The sequence below is a fragment of the Microcaecilia unicolor genome, chromosome 7, assembly GCF_901765095.1.
Source record: "Microcaecilia unicolor chromosome 7, aMicUni1.1, whole genome shotgun sequence".
In the NCBI taxonomy this organism is placed as follows: Eukaryota; Metazoa; Chordata; class Amphibia; order Gymnophiona; family Siphonopidae; genus Microcaecilia; species Microcaecilia unicolor.
The window spans coordinates 278,886,370-278,900,580 of record NC_044037.1 but is presented as its reverse complement, the minus strand read 5'-3'; the positions used below and the strand labels follow the sequence as shown (position 1 = coordinate 278,900,580).

The following is a 14,211-nucleotide window of genomic DNA, read 5'->3' as shown; positions in this document are numbered from 1 at the left end:
CACTCCAATGCCAGTGAAACCAGAGCACTAGTGTCTCACGAGGTCACTTCTACTCTCGGCGGCCATTTTGAATCGGCGCCGAGATCACCAACAGGAAGGATGCATGCAGGGCAGCGCTCCGGGCAGGAAAGAGGGGGGGTTCTTTCCTGCCCCGAAGAGGTCACTAGACCACCAGGGCAGTAGTAAGTAAGGGGAGGGGAGGCTAGCAATCTGCCCGTTTGTCCGGACATGTCCTCAAAAAGAGGACATGTCCGGGTAAATCTGGACATATGGTAACCCTAACTATGATCAATTCATTTGAGTCCTGCTCTGCTCTTTCTTCCTTGTAAAATGTTTTCAGAGCTTAAATTTTTATACATCTTCCCCTTTCCATGGTGCAGGTTTAGCATCATCAAACTCAAAGACCTCCAAATATTTTCATGCAAAAATGCACACACTGCACAAAGGGACACCAATGCAAAGTACCTTCTGATCAATGCACACCACCTTGCAATGTCCATGCAGTGCATTCTACATCAGTCAATTCATAGTGACCCAGCAAAATACGCTGGATTAACACTGCAAGGTAACCCTGCATATTAACTTGTACACTCCAGCAACAGCAGAGTATGAAACCATTCAACAGCAGTCTAGCCTTGTGCTATCTTCTTGGTGTTTGATATTTGATTGAACTTTTGCAGCAAGTTGACGAAGAGCTGTTTTTCTGCTCAAGTATTCCTCCTCTGGCTCACCAAACAGATATGTCGTTTCTCGGAGCTGTCCCATCTTACGACTACTTTTTGAGTTCAAAGTTCTACAGCGCTGCTCAGTTTGCAGTACATAACCATAGTTTATCTAAAGATCATTTGGCATAGAACAGATTCGTCTTCCAGTTTCGTTAAAAGTAGTCTCTTCGCCTGCTCTCATCACTGATAAAAGATGGATTGTATTGACCAGGGTAAACGCAGGAATGTCGAGATCCAGGTACGCCAATGTAGGGATAAAGTCCATTTCTGTCAACTTCTGGGTTCCTCACAGCAGGCTACAAAACGCAGAAATAGAAAGAAAATGATTAATTCTTTTACAATGTATTTTCATGGAAATCTGTAACAACATTTAGACTTTTCCATGGAGTACTAACTACGGCAGTCCAATGAAAGACATTTGGGGGGAATTTCTATAACTGGGCACCAAAGTTAGGTGCCTAGATGCAGTGCACCAGCATGTTCAGCACCTATGTGCTTACAATTAGGTGCATCCATTTACGTCATTGGCAGGGCCGCCGAGAGGGGGGGCAGGGGGGACAAATTCCCCAGGATTGGGCCTCCAAGGGGGGCCTGGCGCAGCAGTCCCTGGGCTCACCCGCCCTCGGCTTCGTCAACCATCCGCCACCGGGCTGGGACCCCCACACTGAAATCATCACCTCCGTGACTGAAAGCGCAGAAGCGGCAGATCGGATTCACCTCCCTTCGGGTCCTCCCTCCCTGTGTCCCGCCCTTGCGGAAGTTACATCAGACGAGGGCAGGACACAGGGAGGGAAGGCCTGAAGGGAGGCGAATCCGATCTGCCGCTGCTGCTGCACTTTCAGTCACAGAGGTGACAGGTGAGGCGCTGTGATGATTTGAATGCAGGGGGCCCAACCCGGTGGAGGATGGAGGGGGCGGGTGGGGACTGCAGCGTGGCGGCCTGGGGGGGGGGGCCTTGCCCCAGGCCCAGCCCAGTCTCTCGGCTGCCCTGGTCATTGACACTTTAGCAAGTATCTTACAGTATTCTGTAAGCTACACAAATAAGTAGTAACCCCGCCTATGCCCTGCTCATGCTCTGTTACACAAGTATTGGTATTTCCAAGGAGGTTTGATTGATAGGAGATGGCATCATGTGACAAGGTTGAAGCTGTGTACATCCAAGGAGGTTTAATTGCTTCCCTACCACACAGCCACCATCTTGATACACCCAAAACACATTACCTTGTATGGCGGCAAGCTTTGCCTACTGGCTCGAGGCCAGATAATGGGCCAAGCATGCTCCCATCATCTCCTGTCAATCAAACCTCCTTCTTTTTAGTGTACCGATGGTACATTTAGGTGCTAAAGTTGCAGAATGAGGGGTCAATCCTTTTCAAAAGCTTTCTAGACACACTGGGATAATCTTATAAAGCTTGTTCCACATATAATGCCTGTTTGAAATGTAGAAAAGGGCTGGGTATACTTATATGAAGACTGTGTGTAGGCGATCCAGGGGGTGTAGCTTGGCAGCAGAGTTGCCACGTACGCATGGGATAATACAACAGCCAACCATTTAGTGCATACTAAATTTTTTAAGGTGTGCTAATGAACTGAATGCACACTAACACCTGACATTCATGTCATTTTCACTGTGATATATTTGTAGCAGGCTGTCAAAATGTGCTTTTCTATGCAGTTTCAGGAACAACATTCCGGGTTGTGCTCCAGAAAGGGGCCAATCAAATATGAATAAGGGGAGGCGTATTCTGAAAATTCTGATCCAATAGAATTGAAGCTTAAGATTTTGGAAGAAGTATAAAACTGAGTTCAGGGAGGAGCCTTGCCCTTCCTCCTTCGGGGGGGGGGGGGGGGTCCAGATAGGAGGACTCCTTTTCCCCCAGAGGATCTGTGCAAGGAAAGATAGAATAGTACAGAAGGTAGCTTAGCCTACTCTGGGGCTAAAGGAGAAGAAGAAAAGCAGAGGGGTTGCCAGTCTGATCCACAGTTGCCCCCTGAGGCACCAAGTGCCATAAGAGAGGAGGGCTAGATCACTGGAGAGACCTACTCTTGATCCCGTGAGTGAAGCTGGTACCAATAGGTAGTCCTTATAGAGAAAGGATTTGAAATTCCCAGTGGAGCTGGTGTGTGCTGACATCTTAAACAAACAAGAGATAGGACCCAACCCATGTGCTGATCAACTTGCCTGTTCTAGGAGGGGGAAAAGCACTAGGGAAAACGGGGTGGATAGAAGTGTGGTTGGGGCACAGAAAACCTGTCTGCCTACTTAGAGAGCATGAGAGAGGTAAAGAGCAGGGGCACCTGCACCACTCCTTCTCCCACTCCATTCTCTCAATCTTCCTTCAACCCGTGCCACTTTTTCTCCATATTCTGAAATTGCATATCATCTTTCCTCCTCCAAACTCCCTATCTGATAGGGATAGGGATAGGGATCTGATCCCATTCCCACCCATCTACTCAGCACTATCTTTCCTACTGTCATCCCTTCTATCTGTCAATCTTTCATTTTCCACTGCAACTGTTCCTGATACGTTCAAACATGCTGTGGTTACACCACTCCTTAAAACACCTTCATTGGTGTTTTAAACACCTGCCTTTCCAATTATCACCCCAGCTCCTTCCTCCCTTTCTTATCGAAGCTACTTGAACATGCTGTTCACAACCATTGTCTTGACTTTTTTTCATCTCAAGCTATTCTTGATCCACTACAATCTGGCTTTTGCCCTCAACATTCAGCAGAGACAGTCCTTGCTAAAGTCTCCAGTGACCTATTCCTGGCCAGATCCAAAGGTCTCTTTCCTATCCTTATCCTTCTCAAGCTATCTGCTGCTTTTGACATTGTTGATCACTCCTTGATATGCTGTCCTCACTTGGATTTCAGGGCTCTGTTCTGTCTTCGTTTTCTTCTTATGTCTCCTGTAGCACTCAGTGTAAACTCTGGTGGACCTCAGGGCTCTGTCTTGCAACCTCTTCTTTTCTCTATCTATACTTATTCCCTTGGTGCTCTGATCTCCTCCCATGGTTTTCAGTATCATCTTTATGCTGATGACTTCAAGATCTACCTCTCCACACCAGATATTTCAGTAGGAATCTAAGCCCAAGTCTCAGCTTGCTCATCTGACATTGCTGCCTGGATGTCTCACTGCCGTCTGAAACTGAACATGGCCAAAACTGAGCTTCTTATCTCTCCCCCTAAACACCGTTCTCCTCTTCCCCCATTTTCTATTTCTGTGGATCTCACAAGTCTAGAGATCTGGAAACCCAAATGACAGATGAATTATGTACAGGTGCAAAGTGATGCACATAGGGAAAATAATCTTACATATATGCTGTATTCCATATTAGGAGTTACCTCCAAGGAAAAGGATCTTGGAGTCATTGTGGAGAATATGTTGAACTCTTTAGTTCTGTGTGGTGATTCTTAGTCCAGACAAGCAGAGGCAATAAATGTTTATTGTCATAAAAATATTGAACAGTGAACCATAAAAACAGATGGAACCAAACCACATAATAACAAGTAACTGAATATTGATCCATTATTAAACATTTGTTCACTATCTGAATAGTGCCTGGAGAGTACAGGTAATATAGCTGTTGGAGTTGCTGCTGTTTTTTCTAGGTTTGGCGGTAAGCCTGTGATGAGATGTCCAGTGAGAGGTATTTGATAATATGTAATCTCACCCTGGGTGATTGAGGCTTGCTTTATTTAAATTTCATATTTCATTGAAAGGAACATAACAGTTTTCTTAACTTTATTAATATGTCAATCAGGACATATATAAAAAATTAAAACTATATTCATTTCTCCTCATACTCATCCTGTTGTCAAATTGTTCAGATGATTAATGTTTATTTATATACCTGTTATACATGCCCTGTTGTTGGCCTTTTGCTGCTATGTTGTTACATTTAACTGACAGAATTGCCTTGCACTTTTTTTTTGTATTTGTACAAAATTTCATAAATAAAATCGGAAAACAAATCAATCATACAATTCTTTATCTCACAATCAAATAAATAAACTATAATCATGTACATACAAATCTCTATCAAACAATTAAGTAACCAAATCATAATACAAAATAAAACAATAAAAACTGAAAACTAAATAATAATACATGCATAAAATACCCAATACAGAGATAACAACCATGAAACTAAAAAGTTTCAAAAATAAATATATGTCATCAAGCAATCATATCATACAACACTGATATCATGCTCATTTGAACCACATTTTGTTGTTTTAGTTTTTGGCTATATCTTTAACTATTAGGGGAAAAAGTTTCAGAGTCCCCAATAGGTATGTATCCTCATTATACATAGAGTTGGAGAATGCTTGATGAGATATTGGAAATTTTGTAGTTTATTTATTTGATTGTGAGAAAAAGAATTGTATGTGTATGATTTTAATTTTTTTTATATGTCCTGTCTAGCAGTTCAGCCCCTGACGTAGCCTTTTTCAAAGCATAATGTGGCCAAAGCATGCATCTTGAATAATAGCTACTTTTCTATTTGTCTGTATACTGTGATAGCACAGAATGAGAGACTGACTCATAAGTGCTAATTCTGTGAGTGCTTGAGCTCCGCCAATATCAAATCTACCAAGTCTACCTCTGATGTCCTGGACATTCAGCAACTGAAAGATGAAGACAGACTGCAGAGACGGGAGACAGACTTAATACGGTGGGGATGGGGGCTCATGGAACTGGCACCTCCGGGCCAAGTCAGCCTGGGTAGTGAGGAAGGGTGTGTCATCTGTAGGAAGGCACTTACGGAATAGTACATGTTTGGCATCTGCAGCAGATTCTTCATGCTTCCGTTCTCCTGCATTTCTATGGTCTCTCTGCTCCACTCAGAGGAGCGGGGATTCTTGGAGTACTCGGTGTATGGTGACATTTGAAAATCCCCACTTTTAAAGATGAGTTTGCTGATGTCGTTTTTGTTCTTCCTGCAAGTAGATGAGATTTAGACATTCTCATCAATGTTCACTGCTAACCCTTGCCAGAATGTAAAAAACCTAACCAGTCTGCTGTAATGCCGGAAAACGCCTAAGTTCTCAGATTTAAAAATGTGTCAGACTTTCCCCCTCCCCCACAAAAGATTGGACTTATTTTTCTTTCACTACGTTTTGGACAGGAATATCCTTTCAGCAGAAACTGCTATAAATATCTTTTCCACTGAGTTGGCAGGCCAGACTGCCACTGGGCCCAGTTAAGGGCTGGCCCTCTAGAAGTTATTCATTAGATTTCCAATGCTCTCCTCTTCTGTGCAGCTCTCTTTCAATTCAAAACCAGGCAACAAAAAGCTCTCACCACCCTGCAGCAGTGGCGTAGCCAAGGGTGGGCCCATGCCCACCCAATTTGAGCTCAGGCTCACCCAGTAGCAGCACAGCTATGATGTGGCTGGCAGGGATCCCCAAGCTCCACCAGCCCAAAACTCCCCCTCCTGAATTTATTTTTGTTACATTTGTACCCCGCGCTTTCCCACTCATGGCAGGCTCAATGCGGCAGGCAATGGAGGGTTAAGTGACTTGCCCAGAGTCACAAGGAGCTGCCTGTGCTGGGAATCGAACTCAGTTCCTCAGTTCCCCAGGACCAAAGTCCACCACCCTAACCACTAGGCCACTCCTCCACACTGAATACCTTGTAAATAGAAGATCTTGGCCTGAAGCGAGCAGCGACTGACAAATACTGTTCACACCAGTCCCACAGCCTCCCCTTTGATGTATTCCTGCCTATGTGGAAACAGGAAGTTGCATCAGAGAGAAGGCTGTGGAGCCAACATGAGCAGTACGTATTAGTTGCTGTTCGCTGCCAGTGAAAATCTGCTATTTAAAAGGTATGCGGGAAAGGGGGGATGTTTGAGAGACCATATCGTATGCAGGCGCGAGAGGGAGAGACGAAAGCACTTGTGGGACAGGGTGGACTTCTGTCCACCTATCTTGGGACCAGGCCCACCCAAAATTGGGTGTCTGGCTACGCCCCTGCCCTGCAGAATGTGTTGCATTGAGATAAACACACTAGACATAGTGAAGGTGACTCAAAAAACCCCAGACGATTTTCCAAAGGTCCTAAAAGTTTATTGTCTAACATCCAAGACTCGACACAGCCGTGTTTTGGCCTATCTGGCCGGCCTCAGGAGTCTCCAAAGGATGTCTGTGTGACACCAAAAGCTTGCAGCTTTGGAGCACAATAGAGTATGCATACGTCGCTCAGAATTTGTCTCGGCGGGAACTGCTCCTTGCCAAGGAATCCAAGTGAAAACTCGCTAAAAGACACCTCGTAGCACGAACATCACAGAATCCGTTTAAGAAGTGAGATATAAACATAGTTACTGCAGTGAGGAGCTATTATCATTGATAGGTTGAAGGCTTGGGGTAGGGTCTTACCTACCTGCAGCAGGTGACTGTCAGTGCTATTCCCAGGATCAGCAGAAGCCCGCCTCCTGCACCCGCTATCACTACTGTTATCAGCTGGTATGCTAAACAGGAGAGAAAGCACAGACATGTAGGTGGTAAAATAACACCAGTAAGGTAAGCAATGGGCCCTTTTCAACTTTTAACCACTTTTATCATTAGTGTAGTGCAGTCTGAAAACATCTGCCAACCAAAAGCCTTTATTATACTGTGTGTGAGACGTTCACGTATCTCTAATTCTGCTGAAATACTCAATTCTCTCACTCTGGAATTTGCCGCTCCATTATTCCACTCTGGATTAATCTGCCTTCACTCCCTGTTCTATTTCTACAGTGAGGAGTGAGGCTATCCCACGATACAGCATACTCCTTTTAATTAGATTGCCCTGGATTACTTAAAGCTCCCTTCATTTCCATTAAACTCAGTATTAGTGTAAGCTGAAGTTCTAAGATGTGGGCTAAACAAATATATTTCTCTTGGACTGGTTTGAAGGCAGAGCTGGGACTAGCAAAACTAGTAGACCAGCTGGCACATAGTCCACAAAATTTAAATGTGGTCGAAAGTTGAAGGGTTTACTTCAACTTGGAGTTTAGATAACTGGAGCAAGTTTCCAATAACTATTTACACCCAGTGGCGTAGCCAAGGGTGGGGCCTAGGCCCACCCACTTTGGGCTCAAGCCCACCCAGTAGCAGCACAACTATGATGTGGCTGGCAGGGATCCCCAAGCCCCACCAGCCGAAAAATCCCAACAACTGTTCCTCCTGCAAACGTAAATAGCAGATCTTTGCCTGTAGTGAGCAGCGACTGATACATACTGCTTGCACTGGCCCCATAGCCTTCCCTCTGATGTATTCTTGCCTATGCAGAAACAGGAAGTTGCATCAAAGGGAAGGCTGTGGGGCCAACACGAGCAGTGTGTATTAGTTGCTGCTCGCTGCTGGTGAAAATCTACTATTTAAAAGGTATTCGGGGGAGGGGGATGGGCGGAGTTCTTCTGCCCACCCATCTTGGGCCCAGGACCACCCAAAATTGAGTGTCTGGCTATGCCCCTGTTTACACCTCTTGTATATGCCAGTAAGTTTAAGTAAGAACAATAGTAAACATTACACTCCTCAGATTCTCCTTCTTAGTTCTCCTCTGTTATATACAGTTTACAAAGTAAATCAGATTTCTCTTTGGGGGGGGGGGGGAGGCTGCTCCATCTGGGTTTATTTAGCACCTCATGTTCTCCTCCACTGTCAGTTCAATGCAGGCAGTGTTGGAAGACAGGGTCCCTGTACCTGTGCTTCCTGGAAGCAGTCCAGCAGCTTCGTAGGTTCTGAGGCTGGTCAGTGGCTGTTTTAGTCCCAGTCTGGTTTTTCCCCTAGTAAAGAGGATGCTGCAGCTTGGAGGTTAAGAGTAATTTTTGTCCCCATGTATGGGGGTTGAGGGGATGACCAGGGGCTCTGCCACACCTTAGTCCCCTTGCACAGAGGTGCTCTAATTGGGGATCTGAAACCAAAGACAAAGACCCTCCCCCTGGTTGGGTATTTATATGAGCCCAGTTTTCCCTCCAAGGGATGACTCCTTCCTTCCTGTCAGTCAGGAACAGTGGCGTATCCATTCAAGGTGCATGTGTTGCATACACACCCCCTGTCAGCCCCTCCTCCCTCCTACCGCATTTCTCTCTTCCTTTCCCTTCCTGGCCCAGCCCCACAAAGATCTCACAATTCCCTCCCTCTCCCACTCCCTCCTGTAACTTACAAGCAAAGTTGCCAGGGCTGCGTGTTTCTCGCCCAATTGGGCTCCTTTTCCGCGACCCGCTGCGGCTTTTTCACGCCGTATGCGGGTTGCGGGATTTGGGGCGGCTTTTTTTTGCCCCGCCGCGATTTTGTCACCGGCTGTGGTTTTTTCGCACGGCCGCGGGTTAGCTGGTTTTCCCGTGGCCGCAGCCAATAGAAGCCCCACGGAGGCGGGCTTAATGATGTCATTTGTAAGCAAATGGCCTCATTAATGTTTATTAATGATGTCATTCATATGCAAATGACTTTGTGCAGTTTTTGGGCTGGTTTGGGGCTGGTTTTTGGGCGTGGAAAATTTTTTCCATCTGGCAGCACTGCTTACAAGCACATCCAATCTTTACCCGGGCAGTGGCAGCGGCAACCATACACTGTCTGTGGCCTACACCGGGGCTCTCTCTCTGAACCGTCCCGCACCTTCTGATGCAACTTCCTGTTTTCTGAAGGGAGGGACGGTTCATAGAGAAAGCCCCGGTGCAGGCCACTGGTCTGCCTGGGAGAAGACTGGAAATAATTTTAAGGTATGGAGAGAGTAGCAGAAGTAGGGAGGGAACTGCCAGATCTTTGAGGGGCTGGGCCTGGAAGGGAAACGAGAGCTGCAGCGGGAGGGAGAAGGGAGGGAAATGCAATGCAACCCCTGTCAAGAATTCCTGGCTAGGCCACTGGTCAGGAAGGAAGACACAGCCCCTGTTCTGGAAACTGTAGGCATAGGTAAAGATCAGAACTCCTTTAACAGAAAGGCGCAGTGCCCCCTTGGGTGCACGGAGCCGAAGATAACATGGCGCCGTGCACCGAGGGGGCATGTGCGCTCAGGCCAGCGGGGTGCCCAGGACAGGTAATAGGTGTTCGCCTGCCCGACGGGAATGGGGCACCTCGCTGGGAGAAGGGAGGAGAGAAGAACGGGGTATAAAAGCCCCGGGGAGGAGCCCGGATGCCCTCTTTCCTGTCCGGGCTCCAGTGGTCAGTCCTGCTAGGACGGCGGACTGCGGATGGACATTGAGCCAGAGGCTGGAGGAGGCTTGGGTATGCCCATATGTAAGATGTTTGTATATAAATAAAGCTGCGGCCGAGTTATACCAGATTAAATACATTGTGTCTTGTGATGATTAATGATGTTACTGCTTAAAATTGGCAAACCGAGGTCTCTCGGCTGCCTATGTTATCTGGTAGAGCAACTGATGATTCCAGCAGTGCTGCAAGGGCAGAACCTAAGTGGTCTCTTCATTAGTTATTCATGAAGTAATAATTCCCAGTATGAAGCTACCTGTGTGGGGTCTGTTACCTCAAGCATACCCCAGTTCACTATTGTGAAGCAGAAGTGAGGTTGGAGTGAAGCTGCAATCAGTACTATATTAGACTCTGTCAGCCTAATTTTACATAGGACACCTGGATCCAAAAATGGACTTTAACGCCAGACTGCCCAGAACACAGCGGCCAGATTGATATTCAACCAAACAAAATATGATAGTGCTACACTGGACTGGCTCCCTATTATGGCCCGCATTACCTTCAAACTTTGTACTGTGGTCCACAAGATAATCTACGGTGATGCCCCTGGTTATATGATCGCCCTAATTGATCTTCCAGCCAGGAATAGTATCAGTTCATCTCGTACCTATATGAATCTTCATTATCCTAATTGCATTGCTCTTAAATATAAAACGTCCTATGCGTCCAATTTCACCTACTTAAGTTCTCAAATGTGGAATTCATTACCAAAAAGAGTGAAAACGATACATGACCATCTAGAATTCAGGCGAACTTTAAAGACCTATTTGTTTTGTAAGGCCTACCCTTCTGAATCTGCTTAGCTGCTTCAACTCTGCACTGATTTAAAAGACAATGTTATTTCTTATTTCTTTGACATTTATTGTTCCCATCTGCCTCTACCTTCCCTTACCCTATTTCTAATTGTATTTGTTTAACACCGACCCAATACGGTGTCTTGTAAGCCACATTGAGCCTGCTAGTGTGGGGGAAAATGGGGGATACAAATACTGCAAATAAATAAATAAATACGGACGAAAAAAGTTTAAGCGGTCAATATTCAAAGCAATTTATCTAGGTGCGAGAGGCTCCTGTCTGGTTAAACTGTGCCGGCTGGCCCAAACGGTAATATTCAGTGCCACTTAATTAGATAAGGGTAAATCTATAAGTGGTGCCTAAAAATAGGCGCCAAAATTTTAACACGTTGAGCACTATTCTATAAAGGCTACCTGTCCTTGGAGCATAAACCATGCCTAACTTTCAGTGCCGACAATTACGCCTAAAAGCTGTGTAAATGCCAGCGCCTAAATTATGCGCAATTCGGCCAAATTCTGTATTTACACACATAAAATTCTGGAACGTCCCTGAAATGCCCTAAGCCACAACCCCCCTCCCCCCCCAAAAAAAATTTACATGCATTAGGCCTTACGCGTGGATCATTATAGAATATGATCTGTACGTAAATCCTACTTAAGGCCAGTTAATGCCAATAATTGGAAATGTGTGCCAGCTTTTGAATTTCAAAGAACAGCGTTGGATTTTTTCAATTACAAACTTTACATCCAGCAGGGCTGAATTCGGAGCTTGACTGGTGGTCTTTAGTATGATTGGATGGTGAGATGTATTGCTTGATCCAATCAGATTGCACGTTTTGCAATCAGCTGTCTACTATTTAAATCAATTGTTTTGTGCCGACAAACCGTGGCCATTTTTTTCAAACTTTTGCAGGAGCATGATTGCTCTGTAGCTGTAAGTATATAATTGTATAGAAGGGGAGAAAATACGTTTATCACGTTCAAGGAGGCAGCAGAATGAATTTGATGAAATTTATAACCATTATTCTGTTTTTTTTCAGGGAACCTCTTCCCTGAGGAAGACATCGAAACTTGGCCATGTAGGCGGACGTTCTCCTGTTGTTAAAAATGGTGCTGATGTGAAAGATAAGTGCAGATATGAATTTTCAACACTTAAGAAAAATGTTTGAAAAAAATCTATTGAAAAATAAGTAGTAGGAATTTATATATAGAAAAAGTTATTGTGGGTTGATCTATGAGGATTTGCGCCTCAACCATTTTCCTGGATGGACAAGTACATAAGTACATAAGTAATGCCATACTGGGAAAAGACCAAGGGTCGATCGCGCCCAGCATCCTGTCCACGACAGCAGCCAATCCAGGCCAAGGGCACCTGGCAAGCTTCCCAACGTACAAACATTCTATACATGTTATTCCCGGAATTGTGGATTTTTCCCAAGTCCATTTAGTAGTGGTTTATGGACTTGTCCTTTAGGAAACCATCCAACCCCTTTTTAAACTCTGCTATGCTAACCGCCTTCACCACTTTCTCCGGCAACGAATTCCACCTGTTCCACTCCACTCATTATTTTATATACCTCTATCATGTCTCCCCTCAGCCGTCTCTTCTCCAAGCTGAATAGCCCTAGCCTCCTTAATCTTTCTTCATAGGGAAGTCGTCCCATCCCCGCTATCATTTTAGTTGCCCTTCGCTGCACCTTTTCCAATTCTACTATATCTTTCTTGAGATACGGCGACCAGAATTGAACACAATACTCAAGGTGCGGTCGCACCATGGAGCGATACAACGGCATTATAACATCTTCACACCTGTTTTCCATACCTTTCCTAATAAAGTGAACCTTGAACCCTGTGTTCATATGGTGAGAGCAGCATTATTATCTGATGATCCCCGAAGTACAAAATTGTAAAAGATTACAGTGTTGGAGAAATTATTGCTACAGAGGGTTATATTGTTGCAGTGAATATACAAAGGAAAAAGAAAAGAAAATTATGTAAACGCTATGGTTGGTTGGGACAAGGCTTAGAGTGTATTGCTTGGAAAGTCCCCACACTTAAACTTGTGCTCTGTTCAACTGAAGAATTGGTTGTTATCAGCCAATTTTTGGTGCTAATTTTGTTAAGCAATAAAGTTACGCAAGCAAATCGTTTACAGAATCCAAGGCATAATGCTTTGAATATTAGCTCTGACCTCCGCAGAACTCTCCGGTTAGTGCTGGGAAGTCTGGGGCAGGGGCAAGGTGATGCTGAGAGTTACCCGGTCACCACCAATATTCAACAGCAATACCCAGACGGCATAAAGGCTGCCCTAAGTTAACTGGTAGCTATCCAGATAATAATAATAATAATAATAATAATACTTTATTTCTAATCCGCTATATCTGAAATATTCTAAGCGGGCAACAAAATTACATACAAAATAAAATACAGTAAATGAATACAACAAAACGTATATGACACAACACTGATACAGAACCATCCATTACTACAACTCAGTCTCATAAATCTAGTGACCCATATGCTTGAACAAACATATGGGTTTTTAATTATTATTTCAACTGGGCAATATTCTGCACAGAGTGAAGTTTAATGAGCAGGCTGTTACTGCCTCTGGATATTAGTGTTCCTCAGGAAACTTCCACAAGTCCCAGATATTCAGTGCCGGTACCCTGACAGAAAATCGGAGCCACAAATCCAAGCAGGTAATGGGGTAGAATTGGGCCTGGTTTTAGCCTAGCCTAAAAAAATGGAGCCTGTGAATAACCCCTAGGACTTGGTCTTCATTTCTAGTCCTTGAGTGCCATCAACGGGTCAGGGTTTTAGGATATCCCTAACAAAAATGCATGAGAGAGATTTGCATACCATGGAGGAAGCTGGTATACAAATCTGTCTCATACATATTTATTTATTTATTTACTAGCCGTTGAGCCCGTAAAAACGGGCTGGTAATGGGGTTTTCCTTCCTTCCCCCTCCCCCCCCGTGAGGTCGCCACCGCTACCGTTCCCCCCCCCCCCCCCCGGAGTCGCCGCCGCCGCCATCCCTCCACCCGGCCCGGGCCCTCTCTCTCTCCGCTACTAAACTTACACATCCATTCGCCGGAACGCAGCACGCACATCAGCTGAGCTGCCGTCTGCCCTTCCTTCTCTGCCTGTGTCCCGCCCTCCTGTGACATAACGTCAGCGAGGGCGGGACACAGGCAGGGAAAGAAGGCCGACGGCAGCTCAGCTGATGTGTGTGCTGCGTTCCGGCGAATGGATGTGTAAGTTTAGTAGCGGAGAGAGGGCCCGGGCCGGGTGTGGGTGTGTGTGTGGGGGGGGGGTAACGGTAGCGGCGACCTCGGGTGGGCTGGTAGGGGGGAGCGGTATCAACCTCGGCGGCGCAGTTTCCCTCTCTGTCCCGCCCTCATCATCACATATTGACGCGGGGGCGGGACAGAGAGGGAAGTCTCTACTGCGCATTTGCGAGTGAGTCGGTCACTCGCCGTTTATA

General features: G+C 45.5%; 1 protein-coding gene across 3 annotated transcripts in view; it reads right to left on the bottom strand.

The window, feature by feature from the left end:
• Positions 1-267: 267 nt before the first annotated feature.
• The window catches only part of HEG1 (heart development protein with EGF like domains 1), a 121,383-nt gene continuing 107,439 nt past the window's right edge, over positions 268-14,211 (bottom strand). For 2 of the 3 annotated variants that reach the window (XM_030210560.1, XM_030210561.1), the window contains exons 11-13: positions 7,118-7,205; positions 5,499-5,673; positions 268-1,021 (exon numbers count right to left, since the gene is read on the bottom strand). In XM_030210560.1, the coding sequence (XP_030066420.1) occupies positions 878-1,021; positions 5,499-5,673; positions 7,118-7,205 (407 nt within the window). In that variant the 3' untranslated portion in view covers positions 268-877. Of the gene's footprint in view, positions 1,022-5,498; positions 5,674-7,113; positions 7,206-14,211 lie in introns of those variants that run through there. The other variant, XM_030210562.1, reaches the window with a different exon arrangement.